The sequence below is a fragment of the Manis pentadactyla genome, chromosome 3 (assembly GCF_030020395.1).
Source record: "Manis pentadactyla isolate mManPen7 chromosome 3, mManPen7.hap1, whole genome shotgun sequence".
NCBI lineage: Eukaryota > Metazoa > Chordata > Mammalia > Pholidota > Manidae > Manis > Manis pentadactyla.
The window spans coordinates 53,542,640-53,566,338 of NC_080021.1; the positions used below are offsets into that span (position 1 = coordinate 53,542,640).

The 23,699-nt window shown below is 38.8% G+C and overlaps 1 protein-coding gene across 1 annotated transcript; it reads right to left on the reverse strand.

The window, feature by feature from the left end:
- Positions 1 to 6,361: 6,361 nt before the first annotated feature.
- Positions 6,362 to 22,421, reverse strand: LOC118932053 (carbonic anhydrase 2). Its single transcript, XM_036925079.2, has 7 exons — positions 22,259 to 22,421; positions 20,971 to 21,168; positions 13,939 to 14,057; positions 13,350 to 13,442; positions 12,251 to 12,313; positions 10,327 to 10,482; positions 6,362 to 7,527 (listed from the first exon to the last, which is right to left on the reverse strand). The coding sequence occupies exons 1-7, from the start codon at positions 22,290 to 22,292 to the stop codon at positions 7,408 to 7,410; spliced, it is 783 nt and encodes a 260-aa protein (XP_036780974.2). The 5' UTR covers positions 22,293 to 22,421; the 3' UTR covers positions 6,362 to 7,407.
- Between the last annotated feature and the right edge of the window lie 1,278 nt (positions 22,422 to 23,699).

The following is a 23,699-nucleotide window of genomic DNA, read 5'->3' on the forward strand; positions in this document are numbered from 1 at the left end:
GGAGGGGTCCAAAGACTGCTACAGTGTGGCACAGATTCTATCACTGAAGAGGTCTGTCTCACAAGGAAGAATTAACAGTATGTTGCACACTTTCGGGGTCTCATTTCCAGAAAAGAAGTATTTCCCATTTCCCAACTGCATTCCTTGCTGTAGAAAGAGTAGAGCTAAAGGTGATTTCGTCACACACACTTCACCTGAAAGCTTATATAGGGCACAATAAGAAAATGATTTCTCCTAGGTTTGCAGTCAAGGTGGGCCCCTATATGTGATAGAGGAAATGAATGGCACATGAATAGGACTGACTGAGAAGAATAAAATACACTGCAATTTAGGTTTGGGGATGTGGCTTTTGAGGTAAAATTTAAAAGCAGACTTTTGAAGATTGTGGGTGATTTTATTGATAACAAGAAGTGGAAAGGAAGAAGGGCAGGGAGGGAAGGAAACAAAGAAATGAATAATTATTGATTAGTCATGTGCTAGGCACTATACTAAGTACTTTAAAATGCATCAACTTCTTTGTCCTCACAAAAGGTCTTTTAAGGTTATTATCTACATTTTTCAAGGTGGCAAAATTGAGGTTCAGGGAAGTTAATTCTTTATGTAACTTATCAGGCAACCAGTGCATGGTCTGACCAAATTCCAACTCCAACAATTAAACATAATATCATCATCTATATGCTAGCAAAAATTTTGTCATGGAACTATGATGTATCATGTTATTCTTGCCTAGGTTTATTTTGAAGAAGAAAAACAATGGCATTATGTAGGCTAGAGATTAAAAAAGAAAGAAAGGAAGGAAGAGTATTGGCAACACTATTCCACTCCCTCTTAGCTGTGGCTGTGTGTCACCTGTCATTCAGGGAAACATGACACATGGGGGAAGAAATCCCTGCACCTCTGGTGCAAAAAAGATTTTGTAATCCACTTGCAAAGTCTTTCAGAAATACAGAAATGGAAACGGAACAGATTTGCTACTGTATTAATGGAAGAGACACATTTAAGTGGTCTCTTGTTTAGTTTTTTTAAAAGATCCATTCATAAAAGGTTTCTCCTGTGCACTCCTGGCAGACTGGAAGTCTGTAGCTCAGAGCCCAGTACCTACCTAATAGGAAGGGCTCAATAAATACTCATGGAATAAAGCGATCTCTGGTTATGTGTGTGTGAGGTACTTTGGATAATACAAAGGAAAGAATAACTCAGGTCTCCCAAAGAAAAGGGAAGCGAAGAATTCACACGAACAGACAGAAACAGAGAGCTGTCCAAGACCCGGGCGGCTCTGGGCACTGGCTTCCCCTCCTGCCTTCTGGGCCTCCAGGTTGTTTCTTCACGGCCCCGGGTGCTCTTTGCCTCCCCTGTCTCTGCTATTGGAAAATCCTCTCTGTAGTCTGTAGTCTAGGTCATAAAGGAAGACTGAGTCATAGTCTCACCTACTTACTTTTATCTCTTTGGGGCAGAAATCTTAATTCCAGGCCATTTCTTGGCCCAAATTTGAGCTGAGTCTCCTCCTCAATCCCATAAGTGGCAGTGGCACTCAGAGAGCAACCAAGCACTGCCTTCCTGAACAGAGAACTGTGGAAAGACATCCTCAGGTGGAAGGGGATGTGGCAGGGTGATCATGACTTATGGATTAGTTCCTACAATCTTCAACCTAAGGGTCTGATTTTATTAGCATTCAACAGCATGGAGTTTGGCTAACTCTCTGCCTGAGTCACAATTCTAATGCTTTGCTCTCTGTCCTTGAAAAGCCCAGGAGAATTGTACGAAGTGAATTCCTTTTAAAGGGCATATCTGAAATCCAGATATGCCAGAATGTTAGATACTTAAGAAGGAGGTTTGAAAGTGAAGTGTTGCTCCTCGTAGATCAGAGCTGACATGAAACCAAATTCACGCACTACTTACTTTATACAAAAAGCATTTTTGCCAGCTAACAAAGTTGTTAGAGCTTTATTTTATCTAAAGATTATAGAAATTTGATACACAAGTAGTATTAGGTCATATTTTGAGGCATATAGAAATGGCTTTGCTCTCATGGTACAAGAATGTGTCTTGTAACTGAGACTCTACAATAACAATCATGCTGGTGGAAAAATGAAGGTTAATAAGAAAATACATTTTAAGACATAAGGGACATGAGTGTAATTTGAGAAGTGTTTATTTTTTTTAGGTTGGGACCTACACAAATGTACTATAAAACTTTCTGCTTCTTGTGAAACACAAATTTACATGCAATATAAACACCCAGGGACTCTAGGTTGTACTTCTTTCCCTTCTAAAATTTATATTGAATTTCTGTTGCAGTGAGTAAAATTTACCATATATGTGCTATAAAATCCTTTGGTAGAAATGTAATAAATAAATAAAATAGAAGCCAAAAAAAAGGACAGTTTGGAATTTCTGAGGAATATATTTTCACTTTGTCATATGACACAATCTATGTAAAAGTATGTTTGAATGGTATTTGGTTTGAACTTTGTCCCTTCCCCTAAGAAAAAAAGGAAATGTTGGAATCTTAACCTTCAGTGTCTCAGTATGTGACCTTATTGGGAAGTAGGGTTGTTGCAGGTATAATTAGTTGAGATGAGGTCACACAGGAGTAGTCCTATATAAATGGGGAAGTTCTGACACACACACACATACTGGGAAAACACCCTGTAAAGACTGGAGTTATGTTGCCATAAGTCAAAGAACCAGCAGAAGCTCAGAGAGGGGCCTGGGAACAGATCCTTCCTTCGAGCCTTCAGAGGCCCAGCCAACACCTTGATCTGGGACTTCCAGTCTCCAGAACAGGAGGACAGGAGAGTGCTGTTTGAGGCCCTCAGTTGGCTGTACTGTGCACCAGAAGCCCTAGCACGCTAATGCAGAAGGACAGCTGCTGCTGTTGAATGCATTCAGGAATCCTCTTCCACTCAAAGAATCTGTAAGAATGTTGAGCTTGCATGCTGCGGAGGAGCAGACATTGGACAGTACCCCACCCAGTCTGAACTGGACTAATACTGAAGACTTTTCATTCCTGGTCACTTTGGGGGCCCATAGTTCTTATTAATTGACGATGGTATTTTTAAGTGCTTTCTAAGCATGATAGTATTTCTTTTACATGGATTAGCTCACAAGAATATTATGTGATAGCTAATATTGTAATTCACATTCTATGGATGAGGAAATGGAGACTTACAGAGGTTAAATAACATGCCCCAGTTGGTGCAGCTAAGAGAAAAAAGGCAAGGCATTGAACAGATGATCTAATTCCAGAACCCATGATGGTGAACCATGACATTTGCTGTCCTTAGATCTGGCTCATGCTGGGCCAGGGTCTTGTTCAGGGCCTTGTCCATCTTCTAAGTGAGATTTGTGAACATATGTTTTGTGCAAAATATGCTTGTTTTCAAGTAACAGGAAAGAAACAAATAATGAAATAGTGGATAATATAAAAGTGATTTATGTTTGACTTTTTCAAAAATGGTAATAAAATTTAACATTTTAACCATTTTTTAGTTTACAGCTCAGTGGTGTTAAGCACATTCACATTGTGCTGTAAGAATCACCAACATCCAACTCTAGAACCCTTCATTCCATTTAATTTTAAAATACACTTATATATTCATTCACTAACATGTAGTCAAGGTCTGGTTGAACTGCTCTGAAACAGATGTGGTACCAGGCAAAACCCTGTTCCTTGTGGTTTGTCTCCAAAACACCCAGCAGTCTAGACATGGGCAGGGCTGGGGATGGGGATTTGCTCCAGTTAAAGAATAGGCCACGTGCCATCAACTATCCTCCTTCATGTACTGTGCAGAAAACATGAACACACAAACTTTAATTTGCATCCTTTTTTGCGCACTTGTTGTGGGAACTTAGATAAGGTTCCTAGTCCCTCTGAGCCCCATGGCTTCAGTTGTAAAATGGGAGTGTGTTGAAAACATGAGACATAATGTATGCACGGTAGAATTAAAAATAGTGAAAGAAAAATAAATATTTGTGTTTCTCCTGCCAACTTTACGAGGAGATTTTGAAACTCAGGGAACTCTCCTTTGCTGGCCTTTAGCACGTTTATGTGCAGTGGAGTATCAAGAGACAGATGTGTGTGTGCAAGTGTGTGCATGGTCACACATGCTTGTGTGTGCATACACAAGGGTGCGCATGCGTGTATTAGGAGGGAGAAAGAAGGGAGGATGGAACCAAATTGCTCTGTGTTCAAAATAGGAGAAAATGAGGCCCAAGGGAGGCCCAGGTACAAGATTGCAGCCTCGGGAGACTCAGAGTCCTTGAGGGCCAAGAGGAAAGGCTGGTGAGTCCCTTTTTTTTCCTTCCTATGCACTGTATGATGAAAAACTTCACTTCTTTTCTCTCTATGACACCTTCAGCCTGCATTGCTCTGTAATACTTGAATTTTCTATGCAAGGAGAGTGACATGGAAAAAGGTGTAGTGCTAAATTCTACTTCATTATTGGGTCCTGATAGAACCAGGTGGCTCACCAAGAGAGCCATAATTAAACTATCTATACATCATGAATGAACACACACATTGCCAGCCAGTGTGTGTGTAACAAAAAATTGTTTTTCAATTCTGCGCATGTGTCCCATGTCCATGCACAGATCTCAGAGCTGAATGGCATCATACCTCCTGCCAAAACTTTCAGAGAATAGACCTCACAAAACAAAGCATGCTTACTTGAAACCATCTAGAAAGTAGTAACTCAGGTGGAGTAAGGAAGGGCAAGGAGGGGCAGACTAGTGACTGAGCACTGGGGAGAATTGCCCTAGGAGGACATGTTGGGCTCTACCCCACAAGCCAGAGTCATTCTTCTAAGAGATGGACCAGAAGCACTACCTTCTCTAAACACATCAGGAGCATCCTTCCTTGCAGAGATCAAAGGTGCGTGGAGAAAATCTGCAGAGATGGGCACTGCAGCGGCGGTGGTGAGGGTGCAGGGAACCCAGGACGACACTGGAGCACCCTCTCCACCCGCAACTGCTGGCGCCTGTCAGGGCAGGGCCGACTGAGTGTTCCTAACCTTTTTCCAGGCTTCTCTACTTGCAGGACAAGTTCTTAAGCCTGGGGCCATCATGCTACACTACAGAATGTAACGCCCTCCAGGTATGCTGGCTGTGGCCTCAAGTCAGAGTACTTTGAGTCTCCCGCCAAATCCCGTGGGAGGACCATCCTGAACCTAGAGTTTCACGCGCATACAGGAAACTATGTGATTCTCTATTTGTGGAGCATAAACTTTTCAGTATCTGAGCTTCCAGAGTTCTCGTTTCATTCCATCAAACAAATGGTTAAAAACACTAGATTAAAAGTAATGATGCTAACTTTTGTTAACATATTTAAGCACTCTCTATTCCCTATAACAGCGATAGGGGTCAGGGACAGAGAGAGAATGGAGAGCAAGGGGAAGAACCACAAGTTAAATTTCTTCTAGGTTTTTCCACGTAAGCTGAAGAAACCTCCTGAAGCCTGAGTACTAAGGATATACTTCTCTACTTTAAGTAATATACTGATGGAACATTTCAAAAGCACTGATATAAGTTAGAGTAACTTGTGGCACTTTATAAATATGACAAAAACTTTACCAAAAAAAATCAAGAAAAATATCTCCTGATTAAATTTGATTTTAGCCAAGAGAAACACATTTTCATTGCAGTATTTGGAGGTCATCCATCTATTACATACCAAGCACCTGACAATTCATCTCTCTATATATAGAACTCAGTTGTTGACAAGTTTCTGGTTCAGTATATAAATGAAAACCAATATGTAAAAATATGCACAAACTAAATTCTTCATTTTATATTTAGGAGAGATCCTCAGCAGTTCCCCTGGAGAACACTTACTTTTAGTTTATACACAGTTCCACTTAAGGTTGTCTGTGTCTCCCATACCCAAAGCAATAAACAATGAACTAGAGAAGTTTCATGCCAGGAAATTAAAGTTGATGTTACAGTTAACAGAATCACCCAAAAAAGTGTCTATTTTTGACCACCTACTATACACCAGACATTACCTCATATAATTATGACAATCCTGGGTATTATCCTCTTTTTACCTCCAGGATCAGAGAGGTTTCAAATAAATCATTAAACTCCAAAGCATGTGATCTTTCTCCTACAAAACAGCATAATTCTTTAGGAAAGTAGATGAGAATGTAACTGAGCTTAGAGAATTTTCTATCTTAAGTAGCAAAGAGTTTTTATCCCTTGAAGTGTAGAACTTGAGTTATATACTTCGCTTTCCAGAATAATTCATCAGCCAAACATTCATGCCATGGTCTAGGCACAGAGCTAAAATCCTTTAATAGCCACAATGGTGGGAGATTTTTATTGCATTTATTCACTTTTCTTCCTATCTGTAATAGCTATATTTACCTTCCTAAGATTCAAATTACTCTATTACTTCTGGGTACCACTTGAATTCCCTTTCTTAATAAAATGGACTTTATTTCCAAAGAACATATATTGATTCCATATGTATACCCTTCTCCCCCTTGCTGCTTTTAATTAATCAGTTTGTCCCTTGCAGGATTAATCCTCATAGGGTTCTTATGAAGATTACATGAATGAACATTCAGAAAGCACTTAAAATAGCACTTGGCAAACAGCAAATGACCTTCAGCGTTTTTCCTTTTATTGAGACTCCTTCAATTATGAGTAAGCTAATTATGATGCCTTATTATTAAGTAATATGAATTATAAAATTAACATTTGCTCTTTCAATATTACCCACTGCCCAGCATAAAATAAGATAACCCAAAATAGAATTTCAAATTTTATTAGAGAATATATCTAAAATACAATATTTATTAAGTTATGATATATTATTTGAATGGAAATATACTCTGTATCACAACTATAACAATTTTACACATAATACTCAATTTATATCTCTGTAATTCGAGTCACTAAATTACAACATAATTTATATTTAAGATAGCATTGCTACAAATATATAAGAATTTTTAAACCTTTCTTTAATATAATCTCTTGGAATCATGAGCATTTATTTTATTTGATTTACATTACATAGAATCATGACTTTTTCACCTGATTTATAAAATCAAGACATGGATTTGCACTAAATCATTCTACTTTCCTATGTTTTAAAAGTAGCATTTTAGTGAATTATAAGTTCTCATCACTCCATGTTCTATAAACAGAGCCAAGGTACTTTTTTCCTACCCTTTCATTATATTCTTTGTTACAGAAAAGCTACTACCATAAGCAAAGCACAGTCAAGCTTTCCTGTCAAGTTGGGCAATTGCTCTAGCTCTTCACATTTTTAAAATAAGCACATCAGGCAAGAGATGAAGGGTCTAGAAACCAGACACAAAACAGCCAGGATCCAATTCACTAAGGTAGATTTGTGCTTAACTAAAAGGAAACCTATTATTTGGACACCAGCTCTGGGCCATCTTATTGGAAGGAAGCTTTGATTTGTCTGTTTTTCAGTGGCTGAACCGGGCGCCAGTTGTCCACCATGATTTCATCAGGATCACCCTCCTTATTGAAGTGAAGGTTACGGAATTTCAATATCTAAAAGATGAATTAAAAGATAAAAAATTAAAAATACAAGTTTCACAATAGCATTCACTTATGTGCTTGCATTATATCTTAAAGTATATTCCCCAATATTCATGGCACCACATATCAATATTCATAATTCAATTTGACTCCCAATACATATACAGTCACATATAGATTGCATATGTCTTTAACTCAACAAATCAATTTCATAAAAAACAAAATTGTTGGTGTCACTTGGAAGGAAATTTTCAGTGAGCTTGCTTGTTCTTTTCATTTCATAATTAAATATCAACAGCCTATAAAATACTTCTGAAATGTAAAATAATAATAGTTCTAGATCCAAATAAAAGTTTGTTCTCTGCCCTAGAAAAGATAAACTGCAGCATGTATACAATTAGATAAATGATCCAGTAACTGCAAACCCACATGGATGAGTGAGTGAGTGGCTGGCATCTCTGCTTAAATATATAGAAACAAAGGAATGAATGTGACCAAACTGAGACTTCAAATCTTGTTATTGGCTAATTTTGATGTGCTTTTGACGTTGTTTCAGTTTTCTGGCCCAGTGATGTGACACAGGCAGCCCTCAACCACTCTCGTAAGATTCTGGGGTTGTTTTTGCTAAAGTGGTACTTTCCCTTTCCCTGGGCAAGCCTTAATCTAAATGAAGAAAGTGGTTTGGACAATAATGTAGCAGCCCACGAATCAATCCATAGCCTTTATCCTGTTCTCTTTGGTCCAATAATATTCCCTCAGTCATCTCCCATGAAGTCAACTTCTATGCCAGCTGACTATTGTTAACATACACAACCATTGTTATTGCAATGCGAAGGAAATCTCTAATATCCAGGGATTGATTCATTACAACAAAATCCCAGGAATCTGAAAGAACTAGAATAAATTTATTAAGTGCAATCAGATCAAACTTCTGGACCAAACCAGTAGAACCCATTTCTACTCCCTACTCCACAGATTAAATTGCATTTTCACATTGGTCTACTTGACTTATCATATTAACATCACAGAGTCAAAGCCCAAGTATAGAAAATAAAAGTAACAGAATGTAGCAGATCCATTGATACAGTTTACTTAGCCTTTGTTGCCCATACTTTCTCATTAGCAGACATCTGCACTCTCCCTCAGGCTTCAGAGGGGTAAATCTGTAAGTTTAACTTCCCATAGTGATCACATTCCCTTGCTAGGGACTGAATTAGGAGCCAGTGAGATGTGAAAGGTTTGCTAAGGGACTTCAAGAAAAGGCTTGCCTGCTGTCCCTCTCCTCCTCAGGATGTGCTTGTGTCTGGATGTGATGCTCAAATTTTTCTTGCAAGGATGACGCCCCCATTGGGCAAGGCAGAGCCAGGGGAATCACAAGGCAGAGGAGCCAGAGCCCTGACTTCACGTCCTTTCCTCTGGACTCTGTGTTACAGGACATGAGAAGTGTCCCTGTTGATGTATTTCTGGTTTCAAACTACTTCCTGCCCTAAAGAGCAAATTCGGTGCACAGAAACTAATGGAGCAGTTTCAATTGTCCTTACCTATGTGGGTACTATGGGTGTGTGTACACACAATAAATGCATTTGTTATAACTCTCAGTGTCAAGGCTGTGGATCTCAAAGAATTTGTAATGGTTTAAATTCTAACTCAAACACTACATTTACAAATAAGAAATGGCTTAATAATCTTTCCTAATGCTACTCCTTCAAGATGCTCACTCAAATATGTTATGACTACAAAGCCAATTTTCAAGTCATATACCAGCCAAGCATACTATTTTTCCTTGGTCCACATTGATATATTAAAAGTAAATTTCCAGTGTTAGATATAGATTTCCTCTAAAGAAAGATGTGAAATATTGTGGTATTCAGAAGTTAATATTCTAAAGGAGAACACAGAAATAGAATCCTTGCTGTCAGACTTGATTCTGCCATGAGGTAGCTGGGTGCAAAGCACTTCAATTTCTCTGTACCACAGACTTTTTCTGTAAAACAATGTTGGATGAAGTGATCTCTATCACATATGGCAGCTCTAAACTTCTATGATTTCAACTTCAATATTAAAATATGTTAGGAGTTCTTGTAAGTTTCAATCACATTACCATTACTTAAATAGTTGAAATTTTCAGGAGTTTGAGGCTGTCTCCTTAAATTATTAACGATCCAAGTTTTTATGGATCCTACTGACGAATGTCCATTTTCTACACTTCACCTATGTGGAAAAGAGATGATGGTCTAGGAAGCATTCACTTGTGCCTACTTCTGTGGATACTCATCAGGGATTCAGAAGCTGCATTCATCACTTGAACATCATGAGCTACACTGTGGAAAGTGTAAGTGTCTCAGATCTAGGCTGCTATAGCAACTTGGAGTGAGTTTTGATAGATACTTTGTCTCCAAGTGATGCCTCTTTGTCAGAATTCAGAAATGTATTCTGCAATACACAGAATTGCAGGAAGCCCTCATGTGAGTGAGCCAGAGGCTGGGAGTCAGCACTGACCTAGGTAACCTCAAATATGAAATCTTGTTCTGGGCCTCAGCTTCCTCATAGCTCACAAAAAAAAAGCATTTAGTAGGTGACCGCTTTTCTCATTTCATTCCCAGGATTATCCAAGTTTACAGAGTCAACAGACTGCATAACAGTTAATAACAACAAGTATTTCTTGAATGCTATTTATTTGCTAAGCACTGTTGTAGGCGCCAGGTCCACAGCTAGAAGCAGCAGGAGGAGGATTAAACCCCACGTCTGTCTGACTCCAAAGGCTGAGCTCTTCTGCCTGGACTAAATGTTCCATCTCCCTAGAAAACCAACCTGCTCACTGCTAATGCTGATGGGTTCCTTGAGCACAATCCAGGTCACGCATTCCAGAAGAGGAGGGGTGGTCAGTGAGCCTGGGTACGTCCAGTAGTCCAAGCTTTCCGGAAGGAGGCCACGAGGATCAAAGTTAGGGAAGTCAGTGCTCTGACCCTGGAACAAGGCAAATATGTTACAGATGTCACATGATCAGGAGGAAGGCAAGAAGGGAGGAAACATAAATATTCTTTGGTAGCCAGAAATTTTGTTTTTTACAGAGAGGGTCACCAAAAAACAAAATAAAAGGAAATTAACAGAACACATTTGACTTGGAAATACAGATCTCCAAGAGAACCTGTTATTTACACATGTTCATTTCTCATCTTGTCCTTTAAAATAATCCCTTATATGCAAAAAGGAATGAGTTACTAAAAGGGTGACAAGTCATTACAAAAAGAAAATTGTCTTATGAGAATAGTTGAAGGGAACTAAAGATAATTAGCTTGGGAGAATACAAAAGGCTATTAGAGAAAGTACAGGGTTCAAGTGGAAGAGGGATCAGGGTTTTTTTTTGTGCTTTGTTTTAATTGAGATATCTGACATATAACATTATACTAGTTTCAGGTGTACAACATAATGATTGATATTTGTATATATTGCCAAATTATCACCACAATAAGTCTAGTCAACATCAGTCACCATTTGTAGTTACAACATTTTTTTCTTGTGGTGAGAACTTTAAAAATCTACTCTCAGCAACTTTCAAATGTGCAATACAGTATAAACTACAGCCATATTATACATTACATCCCTACAACTTAGTCATTTCATAACTGAAAATGTGTGCCTTTTGACCCCTTTCATGCATTTCTCCCACCCCTCTTCACCCCACCTCTGATAACCACCAATCTGTTCTCTGTATCTACAAGCTCATTTTTTGTTTTCGTTTGTTTGGTTTTTAGATTCCACATGTAAGTGAGATCATATGGTATTTGTCTTCCCCTGTCTGACTTATTTCTAATGTCTCAAGGTCCATCCATGTTGTTGCAAATGGCAAACTTTCATTCTTTTTTATGGTTGCATAATCTTCCATTATATATATGTATCACATTTTCTATTTCCATTCATCCGTTCGTGGACACTTAGGCTGTTTCCATATCTTGGCTACTGTAAATAATACTACAATACACATGGGGGTGCAGGTATCTTGTTGAACTAGTGTTTTCAGATCAGGTTTATTCTTTATGACTCATGGGGGTCAAGGTAAGAGTAACAGCCAAGCATTTCAGAAGATAGGTGCTGCTTCAATTTGAAGATAAGCTTATAATGCAAGGGCTGCCACTGGTGATTGTAGTATTTAAGCAGATGCTCAGTGACTTCAACAAGTGCTGTCGGAAGAACTTACACAGGGGTGAGTGAACTCAATGAGGTCACAGAACATGAATCTCTGTAAAGGGGGCCTTATTCTTCATGTTCACCATCATATCTCCTAAGTTAACAAAGTGGCTGGTATGGAGTAAGTACTTGACAAATATATCCTGCACAGTGAGTGAATAATTTGACAAGATGGTCTTTCAGCCTCCTTACAATCATGGATTCCCTGACTCTTGTATATTTTCAAATGATGAGATGCAAAATTAAATACAAGATTAAATAAATACACATACTGTTGAGCCCCTGTGACATACATTTGAAACCAACACAAGATTATATATTAATGATACTTTACTTAAAAAATTATTAAAATTATACTAATAATAGGATCAACTTTTGGATAACAAAACGTTAAATAAATAAATAAGCAACATTTTACCTTTATTAACTGCTCATCCAAATATCACACATCAAACTGAGACTATCCAATTTGATCAAATGAACTTTCTAAAATCAATGGCATGTGGACCATAGGTACCCTATTGAGGTGGCAGAAAAGTCAACGTACCTTAGTTTTAATGGAATCCAGTACATCAATGACTTTCTGTAGGTCTGGTTTAGCACCACCAATCTAGAGAAAGATACAATGTACAAGATACTGTAATCCAGTTAGTATTGCACCAGTTTTGATTTGTATAGTTCTATCATAAAATTTCTCCAAACAGTAAACTAAAATCCACCACTTGTTACATGCAATCAACGAAGTTATCGATTATATCAGCACCATGACTTCTCTACTTTCCCTGACAACCTCCCTCTGCTTCTGCTCCTATAGTTCCCCTTAAATATAACAGCAGCGTCTCAAATGTCAGCAGTGACCTCCAACTGCCAAGGCAGAGAACAGTGTTCAAGTACTTACCTCACTCTTGCAAGATTTTACACTATTGATTTCCTTCCTTCCTCAAATTCTCTCCTCCTTTGGCTTTCCTTCAACCCTCCAGCATCCAGAATCTCCCTTGACTCTTATATTCCTTTTTAGTCTTCTAATTAGCATCGTTCCCACTGTCTTAAGTGCCTTAAATTTTGCAGTTTCTTAGGGTTGCATGCTCAGAAGCTTTATCATCTCCCTCTTCTTGCTTTCCTTGGATGATTTCATGTACACTTGCAGCTTCTACCTTTGCATATGATGTCAGGGCCTATGAATCTACAGCCCAGACCTTTCTCTAAAACAGTCTAGAGGGCAGATCAACTTGTATGTCCCACTGTTGCCTGAAATTCTCCAATATTGAGTCACTGACCTTCATCCCTCCAAAACATGATCCTAATTTAGCATGGTCTATCATAAAACAGTATTATCTAGATGGAGGTTGAATTTTTTTAAAAGCTAGTAGTCAACCAAATTGTACCTCTTTGTCATTTCACATTTCACATGTATACATCCTTCACATGTACACCTAAATAGTTCCTAAAAAATACCTTTCCAACTACCTTTTTGTCCTCCAGCTTTACCAATACTACCAGATAAGAAAAGGGAAATAAGCCTGAAAATGTTTTGGAGCCAAAGGCATCTCCTAGACTCTTTGCAGAATGTCCTATTTACTATTAATGTTCTGTCTGGTTAATCTTTCTTGAAAACAAGGGAAAAAAGAATTGGGCCATCAACTAACCTTCAAAAAAATACCCAGAACAGCCAATCCATCAGTATGTTGCACAGCTTTTCCAAAATCCCCATATTTGGTGTTCCAATGAACCAAGTGGAGCTAAAACAGTAGGAGACAAACCCACAATGAATGATTTACATAATTAAGCCTACAGATTTTATCCAGTGATCTTTTTCTCATAGGTAGAGGTTACTAAAGAGGGTGAAAATGTGGATAATTTTAAATTAAATTTTCTTTCATTTTAATTCTAATTAGCCACTATTTGGAATAATAGCAAGTGATTTCATCAATAACTACAAAACAAAGAGTTGACTATTTTTTTGGGAAGACAAATTTTATTTTGAATTTATATTAAAAAAGGATCCTCGAATTTGAATTCATTACATTTTTTGCAAATGGGGTCCTTGGAGGTAGTAGAGAAAGTTTTGCAGCATTAATATCACAAATAAAGGTTATAAGAAGAAAATGTGAAGGTCCTTTGTAAAAGGCCCTCAACTCACTTGGTTTGAGTTGAATTTACAAACTTAAGCTTTTGAAATTAATGCTAAATACCAATTTACATTTTTCCCTGGAAAGAAAAGAAAACACACCTCACCTCTGCAGGAAATCTTTTTTTATCCACAGTATGCTCAGAACCTAATCCATCAGATGAACCCCAATGAAAGTGAAACTGAATCAATCTGTAAGGGCCAGTGAGGGGTCCTCCTTCCAGCACTAAAATTAAAAAATATATATACATATATATAATATGCATACAGGTATACTCATGGGCATATGTGTGCATGAGTATATGTGTGTATGTGTGTATATACACTCAAATACATACATATGCACGTAAAACACACACACTACTAAGTATTAGTCTTTAATCCTATTTTATAGTACTAAATTTATACCAGTAGCAGCATTTCCACTGTGAAAATTAAATCCAGATTCAGGTTTAGTCTACAGTGCTGAACAAAATCATTTTAACTTTTCTTTTCCCTCACTTGTGTTGGATAGATGTTTTTCCCATCTGTTTTCTGAGCACAGTGATAATTCTCTTCAGTGTTTTAGAGTGATAGGTTCAGGTTCAGGGAGAGGAAATCTTAAGTGGAGCTATTAATTCCTCCATGAATCACTGAGGAAATGGGGGTGCAGCTGCTTGCCAGCACTAGTCTGCCACACACACTTGGGAACGTGGGACCCCCTCTCCTGCCATGGCCCATAACTGTCCCACAGCATGCTTTGCTCACCTCTGATACAATTTCGTACATACCAGGATAAGAATGCTTACAAATAATAAACATTCTTTTGATCCTAACAGTATAAAATACAATTTTCTGTACACAGGCTTCCCATATTCTTTGGAATTTGGATTGTCACTATGACTAACTAGCTTTGTCCCCTTAAATTGTTTATTGATCTTCTCTCACCTTAATGTTCTCACCTGTAAAGTGAATATATGCAATTATTTATCACTTTATTAAGAATTTATTGATCATTTACTATATGCAGTGCATAGTACTCCAGTATCACCAATAACTTAAAATTCTGAACTTAATAATCATCCTAAGAGTCCACTATTCTGGTATTAATAATATAACTTTGATACAGTAAAATCAATACTAGAAGTCCTATTCTTAGATTATAGTCTATTTGTAGATAATTCACAAATTATGTTTTAAGAGAGGATTAAAACAGTAAGAAATCACTGTTTTTTCCCCCAATTTTTTAAAAACTTACATGGATTTTTTTCACAAAACTTTTCATTTAACTTACATGTAAATGGGATTTAATCAATGTATTTAAAAGCTTTTAAAATTAGTTGAGTTCTACTTCAACTTTTTTTCTCTAGAACTGGAATTAAAGCTTGCTATAAGTGTACTTTATTAGCTTTGGTCTAAAATTCCAAAAAATAAAGAGCCAAAAGAAACTCACTTTGGCTTTGCCAAACAAAAGGGTAAAGTCTGTACAACAAAGTTTGTTCACTTAACTTCACGTAAATGAAGAGATTATAACAACACTCATTCATCTATTCAAAGTGAAAAATGAAGCTGAATGGAAGATATTTAGGTGGGGCCTTTCTATGGCTCCTGATACAACCTCTCGTTGACAGCTTGGCCTTACAACAGGCCAGGAGGAAAATAAAGAATGAAGAAAAAAATAAAGACCAATTATAAATGGTGTTATATTACACATCTACTAAGAAACACAAATTTGAACTTATGTTGATAAAATCATATCTCTTGAAACTTAAAAGCAACTCAGGTAAAGTTTTTCTTTAATCTGATAATTCTGTAAGGAAATAAGCCTTATCCCCCACCCCCAAAATAGGGTTTCTAAAAAATGAAAGAATTACCTTTTTTTCATAATGAAATACCCTTAAAGCAAAATACATGTTTATGAAATAAACTGATACTGAAACAGTTCCTTTCTAATAACTTTTTAAAGCTACTAACTGGCTGATCATAAAAAGCAAATGCCATCTATAACATTATTAATTCTAGCTTATTGCCATTGCTTATCCACTCCCTTACAGATCTTAAGATTCCATACTAATTTAGTTATTTCTAGAACATTTAGAATTAGACAAGAGTGTGTATGAGCTTTTATTAAACAAGACTTGCTAATACTGAAAAAAAAAAAAAAAGGAAATGCTCTGGGTTCAACAACTGAACACATTCAGTGCTAATTCATTATGACCAGACACCTGTTTAGCTCTTTTTAAAATTAAACTATATGCTGCTATGTAGATTAGAGGCCCATTGTAATTAGGAAAGGATATTCAATTCTTAGAGTTTACTTGCTACAACAGCATTTCTGGTCCTCTTCACCTAGTTGGTTATTTTTTAGCAAATTCTTGGCATAGTGTTTAGTCAATGAAGTCCCTTGAAAACATTGTTATAATAATAAAGTCATAAATTACCATAAACTCTGATAAAGGTAGCATACATCTTTTTATCTGAGAAATAAAAAAGGCAACATTTGGTTGAAAGAGAGGGAGTTTCCACTATAGTCCAGATGGACTTATTTATTTACTTATTTTGACTGCAAAATGCCATTTTCTAAACTGTCCCAGTTTAATGTAAAAAGTAATTTTTAAAAATAGCAAAATTGCTGACTGCACATTTTTTTCTCTGTAAAATCTAGTCCTGTTAGTGGGGCTCTAAAAAGCCAATTTGATATCCTTTTCAAGACTCCCAAAACTTAATTTAAACCCAAATCTCAGTACCAACAAGAGCTCTAACTGATCTTAATTTTCATAATCTGATGCCATCAGTTATACATACTATATATATATATATATATATATATATAGTTATACATGCTGTATATATAAAGCACAAAATAGGCACAAAATATATTATAGAATAATCTCTTCCCATCCATATTACTTAAGAAAATTATGTAAATTATGTTACTTGGGAAAATTAAGATTTCACTCCAGTAACACTGAAGCAAATCAAAATTCCTATACAAATTAAAAATGGAGAGTTCAATTTTTGAATTTTTCTTCCTAATCACTTGATTACTACTTAACATAAGATGTATCCAAATAATGGACTAAAGACCTTAGTGAATGTTGATCTCTCTCTTAAATCCAAACTATAAATAAACTATTCTCAATAATATTTAGTTTTAAACTAAAATATAAGGGATTTCCTATTACTGAAGTAAATGAATAAGTCTACTAAAAAAAACAGAATTTCCAGCAGGTGAATGATCTTCACTATGAATAATCTGAAAATTATTAAATCATCCCTGTTTTGCTGTTTTGGCAGCAATATATAATCCTGGGGCTTATATACTAAAGTTAAGAATCTGAATATCTGAGGAAATTATGCCCACATTCCACTTCTTTTAAAGTAGATATTTAGCTGTCATTTTTACTGGAGTAAACACAATTAAAATTCAAGTGAACAGAAGTTTTTAATTTCAGGTATATGGAAATCATAAGAGTGAAAAAAGAATATTAACATGAACATAATTAAATATACTGCTTGGAATACGTTGGTCAGTTTTATAATACTCAAGGTTCTAAGCTCATGTATGAGCAGTATGCATAACAAGTCCTTTCATTTGTTGTTATGTTTCCTTTTACTTTATGATTGGATAAAAGCTTCAAAAGCAAGTCTCTGCCAATTGAGCAGGACTAATGTGTGAAGATCCCCTACACAACACACACAAGGGTCTGCTTCAAAAGACCACGGGTAAACTCAGCTTCCTTCCTTCTTTTATCTTATAATAACATAAACAGATAAAAATATTCCAATTTCTAAAACACAGAAATGATATGAGAGGTCATATATTGCCCAAATGATTCAGGCACTCGCTTTTCAATGATGTTTGCCTCTAACTTTGCAATTAAGCAGGAGAGTTTTAAACTCATTAATACAAGTTAATAAGTTAGCAGGAGTTAATCATTTGAGTACTATTCTTTTCTCCCAGATAAAACTAGTAATAAAAGATCTCAAGCAGAGAGAGTTATTTTGCAATAATAATAATAATAATAATAATAATAAACAACTAACAGGATTAGCAACTTTTCATTAATTTAAGGTGGTTTATTTTTAAAGGAATTTAGAAGATTGATAAAAGCTTTAATCCACATTTCTAGTTAAAGTCTATTAACTCCACATTTAAAAATAATTCTCTTGAGCTTAAATATAGCACTAAGTTCTACCAGCTCAGTTCCTGATACCCAAGTACTTCAGTTTGAGTATAAGGTAACATTTAGGATACGTTTGAAAATCTAAACCTATGAGAATTTCTAGAAAGCTGAAATCTCATGGAGGAAAAAAAATTAATGAACTGAAGCGTTTAAATGTAGAAAACAGGAGGTAAAGGATACCTAAAAATGTTAACACCGTAAAAATAATACCTAATAAAAGAGATAAGTGTTAATTCTTTTAAAAAGAGTGACCAAAATGAAAATACTATTTTTAGACTCAAGTGTGTGGAAAAGCATATTGATTTTTTAAAACATGGTATGTACACACTAAATTATTAACTACGGTTATCGTTTATAAAGATTCTTATTCAGCTTCTATTTGCAAGTGATTATCACTTAGCCCAACTCCAACAAACCAGGAAGGAGCCAAGTAGAAAGTTACGTAAACTCTTTAGCATTGTTTCTCCATGTTTATTTTAAATGGGTTTGAACAGAGTATCTCTACCATTTGTTCTAACTTGTGAGTCTAGTCTAGGATTTTTTTTTTTTAAATAAAGCAATCTAAAGGGTGTTTCTCTGCATGGTATGATTGTTTGTTTTATTCTGTAGATGCATTTTCCCCTAATAACAACATTTTAATATAGTCTGCATCCTAGAAAAAAAGTGTCTCCTTGTTTAACCAAAACAACTGAAAATGCTGAAGAGCTATGGCCAAAATTACAGGGGGATCTTTCATATGTAAAAGAAAGCAAATCTTTCCAACAGGCACTTCTCTCCCTCGCAGTTTTTACTGCACCCCTGGCCTGTCTAGAGCACATACTATTCTCTCTTTAAGACCCCTGGTCTTTCCTACTTCCCTTTGCCTGGCGTCTCCTCCAAGACACCAAAATCCTTCAAGCCTCAGCATAAGCTTTATTTACCCTGGAAAGTCCTTGCTGACTTACTCAGGCTGACTCCTTAAGCCTCTTGTTTCCATAGTTCTTGGAATACTTCCCTGTTGCACTTAACCAAAGTCACTGTCAGCATCTACTTCTACTGTTCTATTTCATCCTTCCTCTTTGGGAGATATTACTGTTACTCCAATTTTACCATTTAAAAAACTAAAATTTAGGTTAAGTTACTGTTGTTCCCAGGCAATTGGACTACTTAGTGGCCGAGCTGGAACTTGAATCCAAGTCTGTCTGACCCCTATGTTCATAGTTGCCAGACTAAATACTGAAAAACACTGAAACAATTCATTTCATGATCAATTCTTTCAGAAATATAAGAAGTTACCTGATTTGGTTCTGTGTGTTAGACATGTGTTTCTTTGTTCCAAAAAAGACTTTAAGGACCCAATTTCCATGCAGCACCCAAGGAAGTATATAACTGGCTGACATCATACCCATTGGAAACAATTATTTCATTGGTAACATTGAAGCATACATTGTGTCTCTTTAAAAAAAAATGGGACAGCTACAGACTAAAGTAGTTCACTTCTTTTAGTTTCTAAATAAGTAAACAAATTTTATAGCATCCTTTCTATATGAATAATACTGCCCATTATTCTTGGTAGTATTATAATCTAAAATATATGGTATTCTTTACATGAAGGAAAGAAATTGTTTTTCTTATATTTAACTTAATCATTTGAGCACTGTTTCCCCAGAGTGGGAGGTGTGCCTGGGAAGTCCATGTGCAGAATCACTGAAGGAGTGTCATCTATGAACACCGTCTACTAACTCTAATAATTAAAATCTAGTAAGTTATGATACTATGCCAGAATGTGTACACATTTGTGCATGCAGGCAAGTATATGTGTGTGTGTGTGTGTGTGTGTGTGTTATGGTAAGGTGCGCACCAGGCAAAAGCAGGTTGAAAACATTTCTCAGATGATCTCCACATTATCCTCCATCAAATTGTCTTCTAGAATCAGTGTTTCAGAAAGCAAAGTGTCAACAAATTTATAAAAATGGGGAAGAGGGAAGAATTTTTAACAAACTGGACTGAATACACTGGATACAACAGACGACTGTAATGGCTATAATTACATATTATGTAATATATTAGTACCATTTAAGTCATGACACCAAAATTTTGATGGCATTATTAATGTTTTTTCTCTATCTCTATCTTTTCTCATTTTGCCCCAATGTCTCCCCCCCAACCAACTCCAATGCCACCACCATGCGTGCTTGCAGCACCATTCACTCAATGACCTTCAGAGGAAAGCACTCAGGAAAATAGGGCACTGACAATTAAATCAGCCAGCCGGCAAAGAAGGCTGCTACTATGTCTGAATGGGGCTGTTCTCCTCTTTCTAAATAAGAAAAAAGAAACTTTCAATAAGCCTGCTGCAAACAACTCTATTAGAAATAAATAGGGGTAATTGGTCTTGTCAGTAGTGGCCCAGGTATGCCCACCAGCTCTAAAACATCTTCATTTGTGGAATGAACTTCTGGGAAAATACCAAGATATACTGCCACCTTTATTAATGAGCCCCATGCCAAGAAAATATTCATAAATACAGTGTTTCCAAGAATTCAGTATTTTAAATTGTCAGGTTTTCATCACCCTTCTCACTGCTACCTAGATCCCACTAAGATGCACTTTTTGTGGATAGGCATCAATTTTGGAAGAAATATTTCAGAAAGAACCTTCAAAGTTCAGTTTTTGCAAATCTCCTCTTGCTGCTCCTTATTGCCAGGGGACTTTGCGTTTTGTGACTTTTCACAGGGATATCACAGTTATTCAATGTCCTACATAGACACCAGGAATTTTACAGGAGAGACACAGCTCCAGGCCACTTCAAAGTACTTAGCTTGCTTCTCAGAGCCTGGGTCCTGCTGAACATCACCAGAGTGACATCTTAGTACTGAGACAAACTGTACCTGGTATCAGGAGGGTTCCTGCCTCTGCTCCCACTATTCCTCCCAATAAGCTGAGGAAACAGCTACTGGCTAAAAAGACACAAGTTATATTTTAAATTCTGACCTGCTTTGTTCTGGGAGTCATCAAATTCCACGTTGAAAGAGTGACCATTGTTGATGATTCTCCTAGAAGCTGCTTGCTCATAGGAAATGTGCAGAGGCTTCAGGGAAGGGTCATAATTGGCGGCTTTGTTGTCGATATCAATAGGAGACTGGCGCTCTCCTTTGGCGATGGGGAAGTCCTTATGCCAGTTCTCCGGTCCTAGGGTTGACAAGAGCCGCGTGAATGCCCCCATGCGTGGAAGGACATACCTAGACCCCTAGAAAAGGGCATCGATTCTGGAGCTAACCTGCTCCATTCCAGTTTTGGCAGCACCACTGAGATGAATGAACTTTGATAAAACAATTTGTGCCTCAGTTCCCTTATTTACATGGGGTTACAGTAACATGTACCTCATGCAGGTTGTTGTGGGAACTGGAATCAATACATGAAAAACGCTTAAAACAAATAATGGACACCACATAAATATTAGCTATTTTTATGCTCATTTTCTTGAAATCCAGCAACTGAAATTGCGCAGACACTAACGTCGGGGGCTATGGTTGGGATGTGGGATACACAAGCTCACTTAAGACATCAGTCAGGTCCGGATTCCTCCCTCACGTCCTCATAATGGGTGTAGGAGCAGAGTTACTGCTCCTGCTCGGGCCCTGCGCTCCTTTAATGGTCAAGATCCTCACTACTTGGGAAACCCCAAATCTCCAAAGATAGGTGACATGTGCCAGACACATCTTCCCTTGCATCTGCTGGCTCTGGAGCCATTATAAGGCCCGTTTGGTTCCTGGTGACCCCCTAACTTTGAAGTCCAGAGATAAAAGGCAAATTCAGCAGCGAGCTCAATGGATTCAAACCGTCCCACGAAAATGCCCCGGGAAAGTACGCGTAGAGCGCCTTTGCCACAGGTGGTGCTGAGGATGAATGTGTGGGGGAGAAAGGGGGTCTCGCAACTTCTCTGAGATCAACGAACTAAAATTTTCCGTTACAACGATTCCTTGCTTCCTCCTCGGGCCGGTTGGGAAGGTCCCTGGCTCGGAGGGGCTGTCCTCGCGTTCTGCGGCTGAGGGCGCCCCTCCCTCGGGCTCTGCGCGCCTCCGAACACGGGGATTCCTGGACAGTGTCCCGGAGTGTGGACGATGGGGGCATCCCCGGGCCGGGGAGCCGCGGGCGGGGCAGGCGCCGGGCACGCACCTGAGCCTCGGGTGTCCGGGCGCCGCTTAAACTGCAGGTGCGGGCGCTGCGGGGCCCCGCCGGGATTCCGGCCGCGGCGCGGCCGCCCGCCGCGCGCACTCACCGTTGTGCTTGCCGTATCCCCAATGATGGGACATGGTCGCGCCGCGGTTCCGGGCAGGGTAGGAATTGGCGCTGGTCCAGAGGCTGCTCCGACGCCTGCACGGTTTGTCCGCAATCGCGCTGTCACCAGCTTTTATAGTCTCCCGCCAATTTCGTGCTCGGGGGCGTCCCAGGGGAGGAGACCCCGGGTGGACCCGGGCGACGCAGCGGGGAGGAGATGGGTGGAGGTGATCGCCCGGTGCTCGGGGCGGGCCGGGCGGGCCGGGCTCCGGGGGGCGGGGAGAACGTTCCCTCGGCGGGCGCTCGGCTGGGCTCAGGAGCTCCTCTCCTGCCGCCCTGCTCCCCTCGGCCCGCAGCCCGGGTCCCGAGTCCCTGGGCAGACAACACGACTCCGAGCTCTCGGCGCGAGCGTTGGCTGGGGTGGCGGCGGCTGCCGGCTCCAGGATCGGACGCCGCCTGCGGAGCGTCTACGCGAACCCCATCCCCCTCCCGGGCGCGGAGTCTGGCGGCGGCACTGAACGCTTGGGACCCGGGCCCCCGGAGCCTTTCGACCCCTTTCCCCATTGTGATCGCACCCCAAGCCCTGCTGCCCCGCCCCTTCGGGCCCACCCGCACCGCGGTCTCCAGACCCTCGGGCTTACTCCGTGGCGTCCTCCGCCCCGGTCTGGCGAGCGCGGTTAGGAGCTATGACCTTGGGGCAAATAGGGATACGGTCCTTGAGGCGCTGGGAAGCCGGCAGCTTCGGGTGTTAGAGCCACGCGCCGCCTACTGGACGGCAGCAGAATAAAGCGAGAAAGCGATGGGATAGCCGCTGGGCTCGAGGTACTCGCGGAGGCGAGCACGGGAGATTGCGTCCCCTTGCAAGCTGTCAGGGTGTCTGTCACACGAAGTGCTCATTCTCCTCCCACCATCTTTATTCTCTTTAAAAAATTGCCGTTGCGGAAGAGACTTCCTAGATGAGTACATACTGACTTAAAACTTCTACCCCAAAACGTCTTAAAAATCAGGGGATTTGATGAGAGGAACCCGGTAAAATAATTTCTTGCAAAGTGAGATTTTTCCCTGGCTGACAAAGGAAATGTGACATCTGGCATACCTAAGAAATAATCCAAAAAAATGTAAGAGAGGACAGTTTTGAGGAAAGTCAAAATATTATGTGCTTGGGAAAGCCACAGTATTATGACTTCCTTGGGCCTCCTTCTTCATAAGCCCTCATGCATATTTACAGCTGTATTGATTACCATCTTAATGTTACATATTTAAACATTTTCTTTGACCTAAATGTTCATTTTTTTTCCTTCTGATTTTAAAGGAAAACATTTTCTTGAACATCTAAAAATGTTGTGGGCCTGTCCTTTCTATATCTAGTAGACAGGTAAGAGATATTTTGAGTTAGGGACAGAATTCATTTTCTTCAAGGGACTTTGCCACAAATTGGGGAA